The 22315-nt window shown below is 34.4% G+C and overlaps 1 protein-coding gene across 2 annotated transcripts; it reads right to left on the reverse strand.

The window, feature by feature from the left end:
• Positions 1 to 2080: 2080 nt before the first annotated feature.
• gdap1l1 (ganglioside induced differentiation associated protein 1 like 1) lies at positions 2081 to 21988 on the reverse strand. Of its 2 annotated transcripts, XM_023349547.1 has the most exons (7): positions 21801 to 21987; positions 21450 to 21591; positions 13530 to 13722; positions 7902 to 8075; positions 6438 to 6532; positions 5381 to 5495; positions 2081 to 5299 (listed from the first exon to the last, which is right to left on the reverse strand). In XM_023349547.1, the coding sequence occupies exons 2-7, from the start codon at positions 21570 to 21572 to the stop codon at positions 4956 to 4958; spliced, it is 1044 nt and encodes a 347-aa protein (XP_023205315.1). In that variant the 5' UTR covers positions 21573 to 21591; positions 21801 to 21987; the 3' UTR covers positions 2081 to 4955. The 2 variants fall into 2 exon arrangements, with proteins under 2 accessions (XP_023205315.1, XP_005811140.1); XM_005811083.3 differs by having other exon boundaries at positions 21450 to 21988.
• Positions 21989 to 22315: the final 327 nt, after the last annotated feature.

Below are 22315 nucleotides of genomic sequence, written 5' to 3' on the forward strand. Positions count from 1 at the left end.
AAAACACTAATAATGTTTTCTGAGAAGAAGAAAAAAGATGCAGCAGCCATATTGATTTTTTTCAATTTCATATTCAGAATATTTAACTTCCGACAACTAATGGGATGCATAAGTGTAAATCCAATTAAAAATATGCATTTTTATATCAAATTATCACGCAGTTTCAATTGTATCTAATAATTATAGTAAACAAAATCTGGTATTAGTGGATTTTAAATATTTTTGATTTTATTAAATAATTTCTGGATCCCACATTTTGTTTTTTCAAATCTTTGGCTTTGGAAATCACGGTGTTAGTCCATGCTTCTCCCTCCTGTTTAATTATTTTTTTGTTTGTGTATTTGTATGAGCTGCCATTATCAGACGCTTTGCCGTAAATAAGTTAGTTAATTTTAATATTTTTATCTTTTCAGAGGGAACCAAGTGTTGATGCACAAAGTTTTAGGGTGCTGGGTATCCGATTGTCATCTGTCTTCTTTAAAATTCATATTTAAGAAAAGAAAACGGGGAACAAAATGTATTTCCTGTACACATTTCTGTTTTTAAGCTTCTGTTAGTGTAACTGTAGTTTCCAGGTGTCAATTTTATTGAAATTAAAAATATAAAATAAATAAAAACCAGTTTCTTTCGATTCCATTATTTATTTGTCATTGATGGCAACTGAATAAATTAAGGCTTATGAACAAACATCATAAAAAGCACCATAAATAAATGCATATTAACACAAATAGAAACATAAAAATAAATAAATAAAAATGAAAACAATATAGTGAGGTGTAATGGCCACAGCTGGGATTTCTGGTCCGAACAGGTTCAACCCGTTAAGAACCTTTACTGCAAATAAAAGCAACCAGTGGTGCTGCGGCGTGTGCTTGCCATGAGGACGGTTGGTCAGGTGAACACAATGATTGGCTGGTTATGACTTTTCACAACGTGTCTCCATCCTCAGCATCATCTCCCGTTTTTATAGTCACTCAAAAAAATCTGAGTGTTAAAATATTACATGACAAACGTCAGCAGGCAGTTTTGTTTACAATAGTTTGTACACATTTGCCACTCATTTTGCACTAAAAAAGCTTCTTCTTTCTGTCAGTTCTAAAATACAAATAAATCAGTTTGTCTAAAACACGGGGTTACCACAACCTGACTGAATGGATGCAGACGTACTGATTTACACTCCCAACTTACATTTCTGTGCCTAAATAGTCCATGAAAACATAAAACAATACACAGTTTGGGAGTGGACTCATACAGAAGTCTGGGGAGTTAAAAAAAATGGAAAAAGTTGCAACTTAAAGTGAAAAGTACAAATATTTGCAAGGCTTGCAAAAAGGGAAACAATCTCCATCTCATTCATAACTTCGGTGTGTTGGCATAGATAAGCAATTTCTACAAGAACAAATCTATCTGGAAACACATTGCATCCGGCAAAAGGGGTTAATACCAAACATACGACAGCCTGTTCGGGACAGCAGATAGAAGAAGAGGAGAAATTTCTGCCAAAAAACTCAGAGATTTTGAGATTAATCTAAGAAATTGTCTGGAAAAAAAGGTGCAGATTTCTGGGCTCCAAAAGCTGAAAATTTGCAAGACAAAATTCTGAAATTTTGAGGTGAATTTGATATACTTTCTAGAAAAACCAAGTAAATTTTTGAGCTCCAAACCTCGAAAATTGGGAGAAGAAATCAGAAATTTTGAGATTAACCTAAGAATTGTTCTAGAAAAAAATATATATTCTGAGCTCCAAAAGTAAAACATTTGTGAGAAGTCTGAAATCCTGAAATTTATTTGAGAAATTTTCTGTAAAAAAACAAGGAAATTTGAGCTCAAAATGTTTAAAATTTGCAAGAAGAAACTCAGAAATTTTGAGAATAATTAATGATTAATCTCACAAATTTGTCTGACATACTTTTGACTTATGGAGTTCAAACATTTCTTTGTTTTCTCTAGAAACCTTTTAATCAAACAAGATATTTCTGAGACAGAAAAGTCTAAGATTTTCACTTTTAGATTAATCTCAGAAATGTTCTGGAAAAGAAACTTAAGTTTCAAAAGTCAAACATTTTTGACTTTTGAACTTTATTTCTTGAACATTTCTTGGATTAATTTCAAAATATCTGAGTTCTTTGATGGAAATTTTCTCCTTTTTTCATTTCCTGGCCTGAATATGGCGTCGTACAAACAGCAGCAATAAAACGTCATTTCACTTGCTTGGTATTGCTGAGGACGACCACTTGGACACTGAACAGTGCAGGTGCTTTAAATGTTACAATTAGCATATTCTACCTCTTATCAACACAAAGTGACCACCCCTTCACAGCATTAAACATTAAACAGGACCCATGCAATGAAACACACACACCCTAAACCTAATTCAACATTTGGTGCCACAGATGCAGAACTTAAATTTCAATAATTGTAAAAGCTAAGTGTAACGTTTAAAACACCCAAAGTTTGTGACAATGACCCGACGTGTGCTGTGTAGCCTGTGCAGTTGAAAATAAACCAATTTAACAATGTCTGAGTGGTATTTTGTGCGCTAACATTAGAGTAATTACATTGATATTTTTGGAAAAAGCACTAATCTGTGGGTTAGAAGAGTTGTCACTATGAGGCTCAGTAAAGCTACAGTCTGTTAGCATCAGATAAAAACTGAAAACTGGATCAGAAATCAGAGGAAGTGTTTGACTGCAGGAAATAATGTGACCTGGTTTAATAACTCAAAAACCTTTTGGAAAACACGGAGACTGCAGTAAAACTGTTTGCAGGTTTTACACAGTGATTGTACGCAGAAGTAGAGAGCAGAAAACTTGATTTGAATAAAACAAAAACATATGTAGACCATTTATCTCCATCTGTGGATTTAACACTGCTAGTTTTTTTTATACAAATGTGTAAAATATTTATTTTGAGGGTTGAACAAATTAAATAAAATACAATGTTAACTTTTTTAATCAGGTCCAATATTTAACATTGGTGAAAAATGTGCAGCAGCCAATTTTCTCTTTGCAAAATATACCCAACAAAAAGCATTTTCAGAGCTCACTTTGACTTTGAAGATAACCGGTAAATTTAGTTATAGTAGTTTGGAAAACAATGTGTACGACTGTATTATTTGGCCTTTATTAGTGAGTTTTAAAAAAATATGTCCAATATTTATTTTGGTGACTTGAGAAATCATCAACACCTCCACAGCTCATTTTGAATTTGTAGATAAACAATAAATATGCCTAGTGTAATAATTTGAAAAAAGAATTAGTGAGATTCAGATAGGTTAGTTTATAAGTTTTAGCCAAAGACAAGCTAGTTTTTATTCTTCTTCTGTGGTCATTATTATAAGCTAACAATAATCATCTCTGTCCTGTGGTGCTATTTTTAAATTTGCAGCAATTGGGAAATTTATATCAATATTTTATTGTATTATTATGACCATATATCGTGTTTAAATTATGTAATTTAGTATTGGTAAGATGAGAAATGACGGTAGAAAACAGCTAACAGCTAAACAGCTATTGATCTTGTACATTCTTTTTCTGATCTTTATGCTAAGCTAACGGTAGCTATCTCCTTTCTGTGGCGAAAACAATTAACAACAAATGTGTGTGGGTCTGTTTTGAAATTTACACCAATTTAAAAAACATTAAAAATAAATACTTTGTTCTCTTCCTAACTTGTTTTTTAAGTCTTTTTTTTCTTTTTTGATACAGGTCTAATAGTTAGCATTGCTGACAGACGAGAAACTGCAGCTAACCTCCCAGTCCAGAGGATAAATCCTGACAAAGAAACATTTCTTTGGCTGATTTTAAGTTTTGTAGATAGATATAAATATTTAGTATTTTTCTTAAAACTGCATCATTTCAAGTAGATATTTATGGTTTTTTCTACTAGCTCCAAAGTTTAGCATTGGAGAAAAATACCAAATAAAACAAGCTAATTGTTCTTTATCTCTTGGTAAAAACACTTCAGAAGAAATAACTCCACAGCTCATTTTGTAAGTTATAAACATTAAATTACGATATTTTATTTCAGGAATTGCATGGATTTAGTTTGGTCAACTCTGTAGGTTTCTGAAAGCCTCGTTTATTTTTCTAGTTTTCATGCTAAACTAATGCTGACAACTATAGCATCATAGTAGCCAGAGTTTGCAACATATAAATTAAATAGTTTTTAAAATTGTGGAATATGGACATTAATATTTTTGTTGTTTTTTTAGAGATATCTGGATATCATTCTTATTTTTATTCTGTTCTGATAAAAGAAGTTAAATTATTGTACGAAAACGGCTAACTTTACTCTGTCCAAGGATAAAAATACCTATGGGATGCATCGTCATTAACAACGCACAACTGTGGTAATTTGAAATATTTTTGAAGGGGTATCGGTGATATTTGTATAATAAATCTTATATATTTCAGAAAGATCAAAACTTTTACCAGTCTTAACGCTAACTAGTGAAAACAATTTCCTCCTATTTAAAAATCATACTCCAACAAAACCTGTAATAAAAAAATCCTTCTGCAGCATTTTGTCTGGCAGTTTCCAGCAGAGCAGCACTTTTCAGAACATATTTATTTATATGCAGTGATTTTATCAGCTGGAAACTCAAGGAAATGGAAGAGTTGGTTATGCTCACCGTTTTAACCAGGTCTCTGTTTTAATGTGGAAATGATGCATGCCTCCAAAAAACTAAAACTAAAATAAATCATAAATAAATAAATGAGATCTTGCATGCACAAAAGCTGCAAGTTTCAGAAATGAACAGTTAACAAAGGCCTTTAAAATGTGCTGTCATTAAATTCATACTATGGAATGTTTTCATATTTCTTTGTGTACCCAGGTAAGTAATAGTGTTCTCTACATAGATTCATTATATTTTCCTGCAGTCATAAAACATTACAGAAAAGTTGAAGCATCACACAAATACACAGACATTTAACACAACAAGAGGGCATTCACTACATGTATTTCTTTTTTAAATACCAGTAGGCAAAGTAGCCCATCCCACCCAGAGAGCCCATGAGAAACGAGGCCCCGAAGAAAGATGGCGGCTTCTTTTTTACCATTCGGAAGGCGTTGGGTAGGACTGCTGACAGGAGAGTCGTGTGGATGTCGCCCAACACCTTTCGAAAAGCGTAGCGTTTTTGGACACGCACAAAAAAGGACTGCAGGTTTGGCCGGCTGCCGTCCTCCCAGTATTTCCTAGAAAGTCCCAAGAACTTGAGCCTGTGCAACAAGGCTCCAAGGCAGATATCCGCTAGCGTAAATTCAGGTCCACAAAGCCACAACTCACACTTTTGACCTGTGAGGTAAAACAGCAACAATAAGATCAACAGTTTTAGGTTGTTTTTTGTTTTATTTTGAGTTATCACTTGAAAACTACCTTGATACTCTAGTTTTCTTTTCTCAAGTTCAGCCTCCACTTGGTCCAGAACCATGGCTAACTCCCCCAGGATTTTCTTCAAGTAGTTCACATTGTCATGGTCCAAGATTTTTGCCTGGAAATCATTAATTAGAGTTAATTAGTATGTTTTAAAATTTTTGTAGAATCGCTTTAATCAGTATAAAGCTCTATTTTGTGCACACACACAAAACATACACAAATTTTCCACTTTTACTTAACTGCTGTTTGTTTTCTATAGTTCACATAAAACTGATACATTTCAGGATGAGTCTTTTATGAATCGGCATTATTTGTGAATTTTTTTCCCAAATGATTATCAAGATATTTTACTTACAGCAGGACCAAATTTGGTTCAAATCAAATTTGTAGTAGTAGTTAGATTATTACAACAGATCAGATCAAAACACTGCAAAAACATAAAATCTTTCCAAGTATTTTTGTTTAGTTCTATGTGCAAATATAGTAGTACAAAAAAACTAACTCCCTCACAGCTTTTAGTGATATATAGGAGCTTATTTTAAGTCAGTGATTCCTTTATATTGATGAAAAATGCTAGTTAATCTGGCAGATTATTCACTTATAAGGTGAAAAATATGTTGTTGTAAATTATTACTTTTTCATCAATATTAAGGAATTATTGACTTAAAACAAACTCCTATATGTTTGCTGAAAAGTTACTTCTAAGTCAGTTTGTCTTATTTCAAACTTAGTAAAATATTCATACTAAAAAAAACTTGGTAAGATTTTATGTTTTTGCAGTGAAACTCAACTGGAATATTTTTAGGGATGTAAATAATTTAATTTACTGCATTTAAGCTTCTCTTCATCCCTCCATTAAGGGACTGAATGAATAAAACTAAATATAAACTGCATTTTATTGTATCTGCCATTGTGTTTTTATATGTGAATGTCTCTTTCTGCTCTATTTTATAGATATAATAGTGTGAACTGCTTGTCAATTCTGTGTTTGCTGAAGACGGAGGCTAAAAATGACAGTAAACTCAACTGAAGAACACTTGGTTTGTTATAAACTCACCATTAGCTTTTTCTGCTTAGACAAATGAGGTTCTGTCAGCTGAGGTTCTTCATGGTCCAGTTTCATCAGCTCAGTCGCAGCATTAGCCAAGTGTCCTGAAATTACACACATCAAGGGTTTTTGCATTATTTTATTGAATACATGAGAAAGTTGTATCAAGTGGTAATATATAATGTCATTTAAAGTATTTTAAACATAAATAATCAGTGGACATATTTGTTCTTATCCATTTGGAGGAAAAAAAGGCCCCCTTTCAAATATTCAGTTAATATTTAGTTCTTTATTTAAAAAAATACAGTAACCCGCAAATACACTCTAATTGCTGATAAACTAAATAAGTTATTTAGGGTTCCATATTTATGTTTCTGTCTGAATTTGGACATTTTTGTGTAAATTTGTCTAGTTCCATGTTATTTTGCCTAAAACCATCTCAGTGCTGCCCCCTTTGGTCAAATGGTGCCTAAGCAGTTAAATTCTCCTACAACTTTGTCAAAATCTAGCAAATTTTATAAAAATTTTTATATATATAAAAAGTCACGATAGGGTTTGGAAAGTCGCTAAATATAACCACAAAGTATATAAGTAAGCAACAGTACTTCTATCGTCCCACCCTGTCCACTCATCCCACACTTGCCACGCCCCTTATTGTATCTTGGCTCCGCCCATTTTGGGAGGTGGGGTTTAGTTACAATTCAACATACTTTTATGACTGAAAAAAAATTGGGTAGCAATGAACATTAATCTTGTTTTACTTATTTAACAAGAAATAATATTAATAAATACATTTTATTTATATGACGCTTTTCTAAAAACTCAGACACTTTACAAGAATCAAGCAAAGTTACAAACAGAGCAGCTAAGTAACTAAAATAAAATTTAAAAAAAATTAAATACATAGCACTTAACATAAAAAACACATGATAAGTAGGGCTGGACTAGATGGCAGAAAAACTATTAACATCAACTGATATGAAACACTCATGATTCAGTTTTTCATCATTATTTATTAGGTTTTTTGTTTTAAATATCTGAAATACTATCAAGCTGTTGGTGTGGCATTTCCTCTTTCATCCACAGTTTTCTTTTCAGTGTTTATTTTTTCTTTTCAAGCAGTTTTGAGACACGGTGGCAAAACGTGAAACTGCAAGTTACTCAACAGGTCGTTGCTAGGTAACCAAAGTTGGGGGGGAGGGATCTTGAAACCCAGTAACTTGTTGCTAGGTAACCAAAGAGTGGGCGGTTCTGGATCAAAGTTCAGTGCATATTCTATGTACTGAATTTTTAATCATATATCTATTGCGACATACAGTTATTGATTTATTGTCCGGCCATAGCCAAAAATAAAACAGCTTTAATTTATTAAAAGCTGTTTTGAAATATCATGAAAACTCTACAACCCAAACTTTCTCCTTTCCTCCTGTAAGAACCACAGAGTTATGCAGATTCATGCCTGGCGTCACTTACTACGTATTTCTGCGGTGGCATACTTTGGGATCATAGAGTCGGTGGTGAGCTCTGGATGGAGGATGCAGCCGTGCGTGTAAGCGTCCATGGGCAGGCCGTCCAGCAGGTGGCGGTACTGCTGCACGCGGTCGTAGAGAGGCGAGTCCGGGTCAGGAATCAGCTGAGCCACCGTCTCTGTAGGAGGGAGACACAAACGCAACAGGAAGGTGGCATTTCTGACGTTCAATGGCTCCAAAAACAAATCGAGATATTTTGCAAAACTCCTCAGCAACTGTTTGCAAAATTATCAAAATGTCTCTGCCGGACAGAGAAAACAATTTTTACGAACTGCAAAAACGAAGCAAAAAACCCACCAAACATTTAGGGCTGGAACGATTAAATGAATTAATCGTGATGAATCGATTATTGAAATAATCATCAACTAATTTAGTAATCAATTAATAGTTAACTGGAGTATAAAGACTGTTAAAAAAGGCACAGTTTGTATTTAAGATTAAAATACAAACTGTATTTGTATATGTATTTGTATTTATAAACAAATACATATTTTTTTAATCTTAAATACAAACTGTGCCTTTTGTATATATATAAAAAGCCACAGTTTGCCTTATATATATATATATATATATAAATTTATTGAAAATGTCACTATCCTCACAGTATGTTATGAAACAGATAATCTGTGAAAAAGAATTGCCTCCTCTACCTTCTCCCAGTGCTAACTAGAAACAACCAATCACAGTTAGTAGGTGGGTCTTAGTGCTGTCAATCACCCTCAGTGTAGTGGTGCTCATTTACACCTCCCCATTGCTTTCTGCCATGGTGCAGCTAGCATACCCTGTCATAAATGGTAAGGCTAGTTAGCATAGCCACATATTACGGCAGGCAAACAGTTTTTCTGTAAAGGTAAGTTGTTTCTCCGCCATTAGGATTAGCATTGACCAGCCTCCTGGGTCTGATTGGTTGTTTTTGACCAGGAGTGATGCGTCTCTTTACTGTTTTGCTTCACAGTTTTAAGAAATCTGAAAAAATAGCTATATATTTTTAGGAAATTTACATACTACAACTTTAAAGTTTGGAGACCATATCCTGTGGTTTGATGAAGCAAAAACTGAAATGTTTCACTTTAATAAAATTTTTAATGATAAGTTGGAAAGCTTAAGCCAGAGAACACCATCAAACCTGTGAGGAGCGACAGTGATCTGCAGCTGAAATGCAGCGTTGACCGTTAATGAGTGAACAGCAGCATTGTTTATCACAGCCAGCCACTTTCAGGGATAGCATCTCTGACCCAACAGAAACGATCAGACAGCTGCTTTCAGCTGGAGAAGCTCCCAAAAGGGGGAGCAGAGCTGCACTTGGCAACGCACCAGAACGCTGAGTAATCAGTCTGTAGATGTGCAGACCATACAGTGGTCCTGAAGGTCTGCTTCTGCACTGTCATGCAAATGTTACAACAATAGAACAAAGAACTTCCCAACCGTGTTATACATAAGATAGAAGAGGCTAAACTTTAGTTTTTGTTTTTTACCATTTGGCTAGAATGTTTTTGCATCCTCAGCAGCTGTGTTTCCATCGACTGTATCATTTGATGGATATAGAAAATAATAAAAAAGACCGTTAAAAACCAAGTTAACATGAATACTAATTTATTGGACGACATAACAAATGTAAGAGAAGAGGGTGTAAAGATAAGTTCATACTTCAAGTTCATAAATCACAATTTGAAAACTACTTTTTCTATTTTATCAAGTTATTCTTGTCTTGTTAAATTTTGTTAGACGATTTGAAACTTTTAAAGGTGATTACAGAAAAAAACTGAAGAAAGATGTAAGTGGGGAAATACTTCTCACAGCACTGTATGTGCAACATAATTTAAATGATAAAAGAGATTATGTATTTATTTTCTCTGAGGCACCTGAGGCCAGCTGTAGCTCTCATTAGGGATCTGAATGCGGAGAAAAAAACATGCCTGAAAGTCATATAACCCAGACTGAATTCTGGGTAAAAGCTTGTCCAGCAGGATGTCTGGTTTTACAACATTAAGGTTTTTTTTTCAATACTTTATAGATTACATAAAGACATCCATATCTCTGGTTTTGCTGTAAATGCTGGGGTTGTGCAGAATTGGTTTAAAATGTAAGAGTCTGGAAGGGAAAGAGGTTTCAGCTGCTGCGTTTTGTTTCAGAGGAAGCAGAAAGTCTGGTCATCTGCTGCTTTCAATAGAGACCATCTGTGTTATATAACGTATCAGCTGAGAATACTAAACCAACACTGGAGTTACTGTGCATCACTATACATGAACTCCTGTGTGTTTTGTTGCAGTGGAATCCAGGCCAACATATATCTATATATATATTCAGTCTGGGATATATATACAGCATATATTACTTTTAAAGCTCACCAATAAACTAAGTATTCAATATTTTAACAAAGTGAAAAAGTAGTGTGATTTTTATAGTAACAATATCTCTTAAATCATCCAAAAAGTAAGGAATCTTATGAAAAGAAAAGAAAAAAAAATTAAAAAGTTTAATTGTTTTACATTTTCTTGCTGTTCTTAAAGGGTACATAATGCACAAAATTCACATTTTGCACTTTTTTGTACTTCCATTTGGATTTCTACTGCTTCTAAAAAGACAACCAGGAGGTTGAAAAACCCACACAGTCTGTTTTTTTTTTGGGGCAATAACTTCATGTTTTTTCGATGTCTGAAAGGTTAGTCGTTTCAAAAACCTCTGGAATGTAACAACACAAATCAGCAGCTACTGCCCGTTACCTAGCAACCCCAGCGGTGCTCTGCCGTTAGCTTGCAACCCTTGAGCTCAGCAACCCATGCTGAGCTCCAGCATGTTTGGTCGGCTGGTTTTATTGCTGTGTGCGTTATACAATGGCTGCTGGAAAAGACAGGTGTTTTGTTGTTGACTTGCCATCCAGAAACCTATTGCTGCATTTGTTTATTTAAGGATCCCCATTAGTCTTCACCATAGCAGAGATTATTCTTTGTGATGTCCAACATTACATAAAATGACATAAAGGTATTCCTCAAAACATAAACAAAATTAAATAAAAAAATTCAAATGAACTGCTTCAATATCTTACAAACATTGTGAATAGATGTAACAAAATACCTTACCACGCTAACTATTTCAGCCATTTTAACACTTTCATACATAAATTACGATCCTTTGTGTCAGGATATTTTCCAATTTTTTGTTTTAGGTAATCAATTGTAATTTTCTCCAAATACAAAGGTGTTATTTGAAAAATACGTTAGTATTATTGTTCTTTAGGGGTTATCTGATGTCACAATATTTTTTTACCTGCAAGAGTCGTCTACAGTAGAAAGGGGGACCGGGCCGGTTGGCATGCTTTTTTGTCTGTTGGCCATTTAACAAAAATAATTTCTTGCATTTGCAGCTGATGGCCAGTAGTTGACAGTGTATTTTATGATGCATTAGTGTCCACTTCAGTGGTCTGTGTGCATTTAAAACATAAAAATCCACAAGAAGCACAAGAAAATAGCTTTTAGATAGCTGTACACTGTAGTGACCACTATGCATGAAAGGGTTAAAATCTAATTAAAAACAAAAATGCAGGAGTCTTCACTTCTGCTTTTCAAAGATGTACGGTTGTATAATTGCGCAACTGCTTGCAGCCATTTTGAGTTAGGCAGAGTGGCCAGCAGCAACTTATTTAGATTTAAAGTGACAACAGGTCTTAAAACAGCTCCTATGTAAAAATGATTTTGTGCAAAAAATATAAGACTTGTCCTAACCTGTTCAAGGCAGCATAACAGGTCACCTTTAATAAAAACAATATCTTTCTTCAACACCATTTAGACAAGGGTAATGAATGGTAAAGGCCCCATATCTTCTGTATAAGTAGCTGTTGCTGCTTTTCACCTTCAGTACTTGTTTATTTTAGTCTCAATGCTTCAAGATACAAAAATTAATCTTCTATTTTCAAAATCACTTCCAGATTCCTCTCTGGGAAACAGTCCAGGTTTTTTTCTAATCTAATAATCCGAGATGGTTTTGGTGACATTGGAGCAAAGACGCAGCAGTGACTTCATACTGACACTCCATATAAGGACGACAGGCGGCCTTGGAATGTCTTCCAGTTGTCCCTGCTAGTCCAAATGAGCAAGGTATGGACAGAACCAGCAGCTGCACTGAAACCATGCACAAACTTCCTGCTGTTTTACTGAAGGTTTTTCAGCTTCTGTGAATCCTTTGATAAAAAAACAACAGCAACAAATGCATAGTCATTATTGTTTCTAATGCAAATTATCAGACAGTTAGCTTTTATTAATTAGTTATTAGTATTTTAGGTGTAGTTTCCACTGCAAATATCTTAGTACACTTGAAATAAGACAAACCTATTTACAAGTAATTTTTTTAACAAGATAGAGGAGCTTGTTTTGAGTAAAGAATTTTTAAACATTGATGAAAAAGTACTAATTCCACTGGCAGATTATTTTTCTTATAAAAAACACAAACATTTATAAAGTATTTAAAAAAAGCAAACAATGAACAAAGTCATTACTGGTTCTTAATGCTTTTTTTCTTATCTGGTAATAAATTGCTTCTCCTGTTGAGTTAATGTCATAGTTGGCTAACACAGACAAGCCCCAAATGATTCATTTTCAAATTGCAAAGAAAAAAATGTATTAAAAGATAGCGATTGTAATTTGAGAGGATCAGAGATAAAAAAAATATATATATACATAAACAAAAAGTAAGAACTAAACAAATCTGTGGAACATTTTGTCTATAGAAACCAACGAAAGTGGAAAATAAGAAAATATAATTTTCCATATTATTATTACAAAGATAATATATGTTTGTTATTTGTTACATACATTGTTTGTCTTGTGTTTAAATATGTATTTATCTAAATAGTTGATTGATGCTTCGTTGTTTATGCGTTGACTATATAACTCACAAACGTTTTTGTTTCCATTTCGTGAAGAAGAAAGTTGCGTTTTTGTTCAGAGGTTTTCATGTCATGTTCTTTTGTAGTTTTTGATGCGGCGCCCCCACAGGCGAGGAGGGGAACAGGTTGCTCGAAATGTTTGATTCATTTGCCAGATTTCAGTGTGAAAGAGAACCAAACAAAATGAAAATGAAATAAATGTTTTAATTTTAATTCCTAATCTAACAGAGTCTACCGGACTATAACTGTGAAAACACCATAAGTCCTTTTAACCATCATCATCAAGGTGCTAATAAATCTGAAGGGAGCTTTGCACATCTTGTAAATAGATAATATTTAAAGTTTTTCTGTTTTGTAGAGGAGTGATTACTGGAAGGTAAAAAGAAAAATCAGATATCAGAGCGCCAGAAGAGCTGAATCTATCAGCGCTATGGAAATAAAAAAATATCTACGTGTCTTTTCCAGCAGCCAATAAACACTTTCTCTACGGTTAGATTCTAAACGTAGAGAACGTGTTTATTTATTTCAGATATTTAAAATGTCTTCTACTTCCAGTGTTAAATATTCATTAGAATTTAAAGTTTTTTGATCCTGTATTATTACTTTACTTGAAAATGTTCTCAAAACAACAATACTATCGTTTATCGCAATAACGACTATGGCAGGCCTAGTACAATCCCTGTGCCATACCTCCCACAAAGTTTTTCTCCATGTAGTCTATAATCTGGTTGTAGTCGCTGATGATGGTGTCTCCGTGGAGGAATACAGGAACCTCCTCCCCCAGGTTCAGTCTCATGAACCAGGGCTCTTTGTGCTCCTGCAGCGGCAAACTCACATCCCTCTCATCACACACCAGACCCTTCTCATGGATCACTAGACGTACCTGAAATTACACAGACATACGTGGCTTAGCTCCAAACAAACAGGATGTCAGTGTAGATGAATCACAACATATGGGTGCTTGTTTGTTTTAGACACACTGCCATGTGACATCATGCACCAAAGAGCTGCTCGCCGACAACGACTACTATTGGTTTTAGCTGTCAAGTTGTCGACATAACTCGCTAAATCTTAAATGAATGCCTGATATATAAAAGAAAAAGTACGCAGTGATGCTAATTGTCAACTTTACATAACTAGTTAACAAGGTTAGGAAAAAGTTTTAATTAAGAAAAAAACAGCGATGAAGAGGGAAGTAGATCAGTTCTGCTAGCTTGACTTTGAAAACCTTCATATAGATGTGCTGTGGAATTTGGTGTCTTTCGGTTCAGTTAACAAAAATTCAATGTCAAGTTGCAGTTTCATACTGCTAAGGTGTCCCATAAGGATGCATACAAATAACAAGGTTACTGTTGCAAGAAGAGCTTGTTATGTAATGATAGATTAGTCACTTTCTGCTAATGATGCCAAGATGTTCAAATGCTTGGAAGGCAAAATATGAGCTCAGCTCAGTGTTGTACAGCGAGAGGTAGCACTGTCTCTGGTGAGAAAATACAATGGTGTCAGACTTTCTTATTCAGTTTGATTTTTTTTTATTAAAACAGATTGGGAACAAATTAATAATTATTGGGTTTTTTTTTTAAGAAAAACATAATTAAATGAGAAAAAACTCAACAAGATCAAATGCGAGGCGATAAGTTGACAATTTTTTGGCTTTAAAACTACAGAAAATTTACCCGAAACAGATCTGGGTCTTTTGCAGCTTTTTTTTCTTTTCTTTTTTTACATTCAACATTTTCATGTACAAAAGCCATCAGCCAGAAGACATTTTGGACCGAGTTCAAGTGACAATTTGTACCTGCTTTTGAGGACGTGAAAGTGTCTTACTCACTTTCTCAGTCAATGACTAAGAACAATATTCCTGATTTACTCAAACCTACTACGAAAGAAGAGGTTTTAATGTTGTCATAGTATGTAGAAAAAGAAGGAAAAAACAATTTATCCATGAGTTGGCAGTTAAACATGGCGGGAACAGATTACAAACTGCTTACATGTTCAGTTAAAACTGTAATATTCTGTTTAAATCAACTTTTTATCCTATTGCAATTGAAGAACTCACTTTTAACTAAACATAATACTAATATCAAACCAAACACTTCCAGTTATGCATATAATATTTAAAACATTTAGTTTGGGCTCCTTAAGAGTAAATATAACAGACCTGCAGGAGGTTTTTCAGAGTTATTGTTGCTTTATTGTTGTTATAAAATGTCATATTTTGCAGAAAATAGAGTATTTTTGGTCCAGTTTTCATTTTTAAATGTCTTAGTACACTTGAAATAAGACAAAACTGATTTACAAGTAATGTTTAAGCAAGATAGAAGAGCTTTTTAAATAAATAATTCCTTAAAATATAAAAGTAGTATCTCCTCTAAGATAAGATAAGATAAGATAAATCTTTATTGTCATTGTCACAAGAACAACGAAATTTAAAAAGAACAATGAAATTTAAAAGGTCTGGCATATTATTTCACTTTTAACAAAATATTATACTTATAAGAAGTGAAATAATCTGGAAGGGAAACTTTAACTTTTTAAATCAACATTAAGAAATTATTGACTTAAATCAATCTCCTATATCTTGCTGAAAATTTACTTGTAAGTTATTTTTGTTTTATTTTAAGTTTTAAGTTATTTGCACCAGAAACTAGATGAAAGATACTTGGTTAGATTTTTATGTTTTGCAGTGTTTTAGGTAAAAAAAACCTTCAAAGCAGATTCATGCAGGAGACAGTTTGGTGCCAGCCACATTTCTAATAGGAGACACAGATGGCTGACACAAATTATGAATTTTGAGAACATCTGTCCTTTTTTTCAGAAGTCTGCTTATTAGATTTAAAAATCAACTTCAGATTAACTCCTTTACAGCTTCACGCGCTGAAATGAAGTAAGACAATTATCTTCTGCAGAAATATTTGTTTTAAAGCAAACTTTTTAAGCGAGGTCAGGTAGTTGGGTAAATCTGTAATCTGATGACTCTGCACAATAATATAAAAACAATAGAAATAGTGAAGCAGCAAAAATTGCAGAACTTATATTTCCATCTGCAATGACCTTTAACATCATGACACTAAAAAATAAAAGCAGAAACTAACTTTTACATGATTGACCTGAGGGATACTGGCATGTGAAACAGCTGAGTCTGACAGTCTCACTGCTGGAGATGTAAATCTCTGACCTGCAGATCCTGATCTTACCGGAGCGCGATCGATCTCTGCAGCTGCACGCTGTTAAATGTGCCGTTATCAAGCTGCATCCATCTCTGACATTTTTATATGTGTTGTGTTCAATAATGGAAATATGACATTATATTCATATATTAAAGCACAGGAGAAGAGATGTTTGCATCATGAATGCAGAAAACACCACAGATCCTCATTATTCAGGAGTTTCCTGAAGCGTCTGTCAAACATGGGGAAAGACGGAGTGTTAGGGCCACACTCAGAAAATAAAAATGATAAAATTATGAGAATGACGTCATGATAGTACGAGGATAAAGTCGTATGAGAATAAAGTTATAGTATAACAAAAATAAAGTCATAATATTACTTTATTCTTGTTATATTATGATTTTAATTTGGTAATATTATAACTTTATTCTCATTATTTCAACTTTTTTCTCGTACGACTTAATTCTCATAACATTATGACTTTATTCTTGTTAATATGATTTATTTTCAAAATATTATAACTTTTTTGTCACATTATTTCAGCTTTATTCTCCTACAACTTTATTCTTGTAAATTATGACTTTTCTGAAAGTATTAAGATTTTATTCTCATCTTATTTCAACTTTTTTATTACCATAACATTATGACTTTATTCTTTTTATTCAGATTTTATTCTCAAAATATTGTGACGGTTTTGTCACATAATTTCAACTTTATTCTCGTAAAATTATGACTATTTTTGTAATATTGTGACTTTATTCTCATGATATTTAAACTTTTTTCTTGTGATGTTATAACTTCATTTTTTTTGTAAAACTACGACTCATTTATAGTATTTCAACTTTATTCTCATATTATGTCAACTTTATTTTTGTAGATTATGACTTTTTTCTGAACATACTATGATTTTATTCTGATCTTATTTCACCTTTATTCTCATATTCTCATATCACGTCTTTATTCTCGCAATTTTATTTATATTTATTCCTTAGTATGGCCCTATGATAAGCCACCGTAAATAATACGCCATATTTTTGTTTCTTGGGTGAACAACAAATCATTTCTGCAGGCCGGTGTGTTTTTATTTTTCACGGAGCCGCAGAAGAAGCCAGTCTGTGTTTACACATGATCTGAGAGCCACTCCAGCTCCAAGATTGAAGCGATAATCATGACAGCGAGCTTTATGTTTACCCTCCGCTGAGTGACGAGCGTTTCAGTCAGCAGCTCAGACCAAAGTCGATCAGATCAGAGCCTGAGAATCAGCTGTTCGGCTGCAGAGCAGAGAAATGCAAACTGTCCCACCAACTCAGGAGAATTCCTGAATCTGTTTGGTCCAGCGGTGAATAACAAGCAGTGACGATGAGTCCCATTAATTCTCATAACATCGCAATTACAGGAAGCAGAAATATATAGCAATAAAAACTCAGGCTAAAGGTTCTTAGGTGAACTCGCAGAGTAAGCATTATGCATTATTAATCAGTATTACACTTATTTAAGCTCCCAGAACCTAATGATCCCATTTAGATGTCATTTTGTCCACATGCAGACCAGAGATGAGTTTCTTAATTAGGACTGAAAATAACAATTGTCTTAGTTAACAATAATTGTAACCATTAATCAAATTTAAATTACAAAATTTGCATTCAACTGGAAGTAATATATAATATATTTAATTAATTAATTTATTTTCCTTTCTCTATCAAAGTGTTTCTTTTTTTGTTTTTTCACCTCTTCTGACTTCAGCTTAATCTGCAAAATTGGCACATTTTGCAGATTTGTTTAGATTTACACATTTTTATACAACATTAGAAATACAATAAAATAATTCAATGTTTTTTGTTTGTTAGTTTTTTTAAACAAGAAAATAAACCTTTCATTGCCTAAAATGCAACAACAGCATTCAGCATTCGTAGTGAACATTTGTAGCAGCTCAAAAAATATTCTAACAGTTTTGAATTAACTCCACATAATTTTGGATTATCCAAATAATAAATATGTAGCAAAAACTGCTTGATAGCAGTTTTTTTGAAACTGGGTGAAATTAAAATACAGCACTTGAGGAGTTTTGGGTAGAACATATTTACAAGCAAATGTGTTTTATCTTAAATGCAAAATGTGCATACTACTACAGTTTTGGCTTAATTATAGCTCTGAACGTGCTGTTCTTTGAGAAAATTGCCTTTTTTTTACTATTACTTCAACAATTGGTTCACTGCGATTAATCCAATTAAACATTTCAGCCCAAATGTGAATTATTTTATTACATCTGCAAAAAGATTTAATGCTTAATGGATTCAGTACATCACTGGAGTTATTCGTCGCCTTCTAGATGTGCTAGTTTTTTCCAAACTGGATTATTTGTGCTGCCACTAGTCTGCATGGAGAAAACAACCTGAGGTTTGATGTGATGTAGTGCTGCCCTTCCCCCACTTGTTGCTGTGAACTGCCACTCAAATGGCTCACGGAACACAACTAAACATTTTCTTTTCCCTGTAAGAAAGTTAACTTTGGCTGTTTGGAAACATTTTTGGTTGCTAAAAACATGAACAGTTACGGTGTGGAAACCAATGGAAAACCACAAATCTCTCTTTATGGTATAACGCAGTTAAGAACAGCAAAAACGTATAATATTCTGCACCATTTAAAAACAACAACAAATAGTCTTTCTGCCAAAATCATGAAAACAGTTTTCCCAAGAGAGCAATTCAAATCAAGAAGCTTATTTTATTTTTATCTAGCAAATATTTAACACCGTAAAAGGCCCTAAATGGTTTTCATTTGTTATTGAATGGATCATTGGATTTATTCATTATCAAAGTAGTTGCTGGTTATTTCTAGGCCAGCTGACGTGAGCAATAATCCCACATAAAGTACTGAAGGACCTCTGACATAAACGCATAATCCACGTGTGAAGATCAGGTTCAGATTGAGGACAGGAATCCCAAAACGATGGAGCAGAGGGTCCAACTTCACCAAACGTGATGAGCAGATCTACATTTTGTTACATTATAAAGCATCAGGATTCAAGAAAACTCAATCCCACAGGTACAATAATGAAACGTATTAGTGGATTATAATTTCTCTTAACAATAAATTGATCATTTCATATTAACTTTACTTTGTTAAATTCACAGCATTATAAAAAAGAAAACAAAATAAAATGCTATTCTGCTGGACCAGTTGATTAGGAACCATTTAGATGTTTGAAAGCTACATTTCACATATACCAGTGTTTTCACACACAAATATAACTCCAGTCTTCTTAAGATTTTAATACCCCAAGGCACATTCTTGGCACATTTTCTGCTTTTATTAATAACAGTGCACCGCTATGCAGATGATACTCTACTTTATTCACAAGGCTCTGAATGGCTTTCCAGCTACTTTCGGTCAACCCCACTGCTTAATATTGGTTCTGAAAGTGAATAAAACTGAATGAATTATATTTTCTAGAAGTCTCTCCCATATTTTGATTAATATAGATTTTTTATAAACTAGGCAGGAAACCTTACTAGTTCTACAAGTGCTCAGGTATTGGGATGGATGAAAGCCTGGCTTTCAAAATGGATATTGAGCTAAATAAAGAAGCTAAATGCTAAACTGAGCTTTTATTTATTTTTTTTAATAAAGGTTTAATTCATAAATAAAGGCTACATTTTTAATGTTCTTAACTGTGGATACATTATTTATAAAAGCCTTTTGCATTTTAGAACCAGTTCGTTGTACAGAATGAATTACTATTTACTTGACATTGTTTGTCATGTCCACTCATTGAAGATGTTTATTTTTGTATTCCTGGAGTTCACGTCTTTTTTTAGTACCAAAACTTTTAATCTTTTTGGGGTTGCTGTGCTTTTTCTGGGAGAGTTTGAAGCTTTTTTTTTAAAACTTCTGATCCTGAAACAGTGAAACAGGCCTTTGCTCTGTATTTTATTGAGTCTCACCTGTTTTATTTTTGCTTATGTATTTTATGTTGGGCAGGTCTCCTTAAAACACATGTGTTAATCTCAAGAGACTTTCTGGTTAAATAAATATACAATAAATAAAACAAATAGCTAAATGGACACAATGAAAATATTGCAAACAACAAAAATTAAATCCCTACTTAATGTGTAGAACAGAGTATCAAAATCATTTTGATTTCAGGTCACATCAGGGTCATGAATGTTATCAGAGGGCAGAATGTATTACTAAAACTAATTTCTCTGCGATTGATTAGTACTTCTTAAAATTTTAACATCTTACATTGATGTAATTTGTTCCTACAATAATGAAAACAGATTTGACTTGACTAAAAAAATTATATTCCAGCACACAATACATCTTAAAGTTCAATTTGACACTCTAGAGTCTGGAGGGCCACATAAATAGTTACTGCGGGCCAGATTTGGCCCATGGGCCTTGAGTTTGACACTAGATTTGAAGAACATGACATCCTCCAGAAACTCAGCTGATTCTGATAAAAAATTTTTGCAAACTTTTGAATTTTTTCCAAACATCATTAGATGTGTTTCCATTACAAATGTACACAAGGCTTTCTGAATATTTCATTGATGTTGGCAAAAACACAATTTCACAAATGCAGTCTTTACATTAAATGATTAATGCACTTAAATTCACACATGAACAAATGAGTTCGCTGCAAAAACATCCTCCAACTACTTCCTGTCTTCTTCTTCGTGGTTTGCGCCAGTGGCAACATCTGGTTGTTGATCATGTGACTTCTTTGATGCGGAAACCAATTTCACATGTTCTAGCGCTAAAACTTTTTATCGAAAAACGAGATTTTGTTTTTGAAGTTAGGGTCTTTCCACAAAGCGAATTTACTTTTGAAATGTCAAAATTTTGTATTTATATAGTCAATGGAAACGCATTTATTGTTCTCATTTTCATAAAAGCAATTCAGCGTCCTGTAGACAAACGTTTCCTCTGAAGGTAATACAGCGGTATTTATACAGCGAATAAATATTGCTTTATGTGTGATGTTGTTGAAAAGGCCAGTTTTGGAGGCTTCATTGCTGTTGTTATGTATGGATTATGTGTAACCGACTGGCTTAAATGCTGGTTTTAATGCCACAGGCTCATTCAAGGAAGTTCACTAATAATTTATTACCTGTGGTGATCAAAAGGTGGGCTCGAATAAGGCATAAAAACAGCACCATATGGTCTGCTTCACAGGGAAAAGGCCTTTAACTCTGCACAACATTTGCATCAACTAAAACAGAGATACATTCTGCTATCATCATGCATGACAGATGACACGTTTGTGTCTGCTGCATGTCGAGGAAATGAACATCCCGCTGCGGCGGTACTGTGTTGCACACACAGGAGGAGGTAAACAAGCCCAGATGCAGACATGCTTCGGTCATATATAGCAAACAAACATCATGCACAGAGACATGAAGCCATCTCCATTTTCATTTTCTGCTCCAGGTCTTACCTTCTGTGAGGCGAAAGACTGCGTCCAGTGGTACAAAACCAGCCTGTCTTTGTTGAAGGGTTTGGACTCCGCCGTGGGCTCCTCGCACTCCTCTCCGTCCGCCACTTTGCCGTCCTCATCCATGGCTGAGATGGGCCACCAGCTACAGTTGGTGGGGGTAACATGGTTGGAAGACGCCATGACAGAGCGTTTTGTGCGTGTGGAGGAGAGGAGTGGAGCGAGGAGGGACGGAGGGGATGGATGCACACAGAGGGAGGAGAGAAAGAGAGAGAGAGAGAGACAGAAAGAGAGAGAGGTAGAGGTGGAAGGGGTGGGGGAGGGAGAATGTCAGCAGCTCGAGCGCAGCATCACCTGAGCACGCGGCGCCAGCATCAGTCAGCTCCGGTGCTGAAATCCGCCTCACCTCCCGCTACAAACCCGCACAGACTAATCCGTATGCAAACTGCCTCTCAGTAATAGTATGCTGCTGCTGCTGATGATGATGATGAGGAGGAGGAGGAGGAGGATGCTGCTGCTGCACGCGGATAAATCAGAAGGACCGTATTACATCACGCAGTGAGGCACGCACAAACATGCGCGGTGCAGACGCGCGAAGGGAGCAGTCAGGGGAAGGTCATGCGGCTCCTGTAAGGACGTGGAGAATAAACCCAGCGAAACCTTTTATATCGAAGCAGATGGACCAACAGCAGGAGTATCCACACGTTTCATTTCATGCTTTTATGTGTTTTTACTGGGATTTTAAATTAAACACGAGCACAAAGACTGTGAGGTGGAAGGAAAATTATATAGTTTGAAAATCAATCAGTGAAGTTAATAGCATTTATCAGCAACACGTGATAATAAACATATTATACAATCACATTGAA

This window comes from Xiphophorus maculatus, chromosome 1, assembly GCF_002775205.1.
Source record: "Xiphophorus maculatus strain JP 163 A chromosome 1, X_maculatus-5.0-male, whole genome shotgun sequence".
NCBI classification, from domain to species: Eukaryota; Metazoa; Chordata; class Actinopteri; order Cyprinodontiformes; family Poeciliidae; genus Xiphophorus; species Xiphophorus maculatus.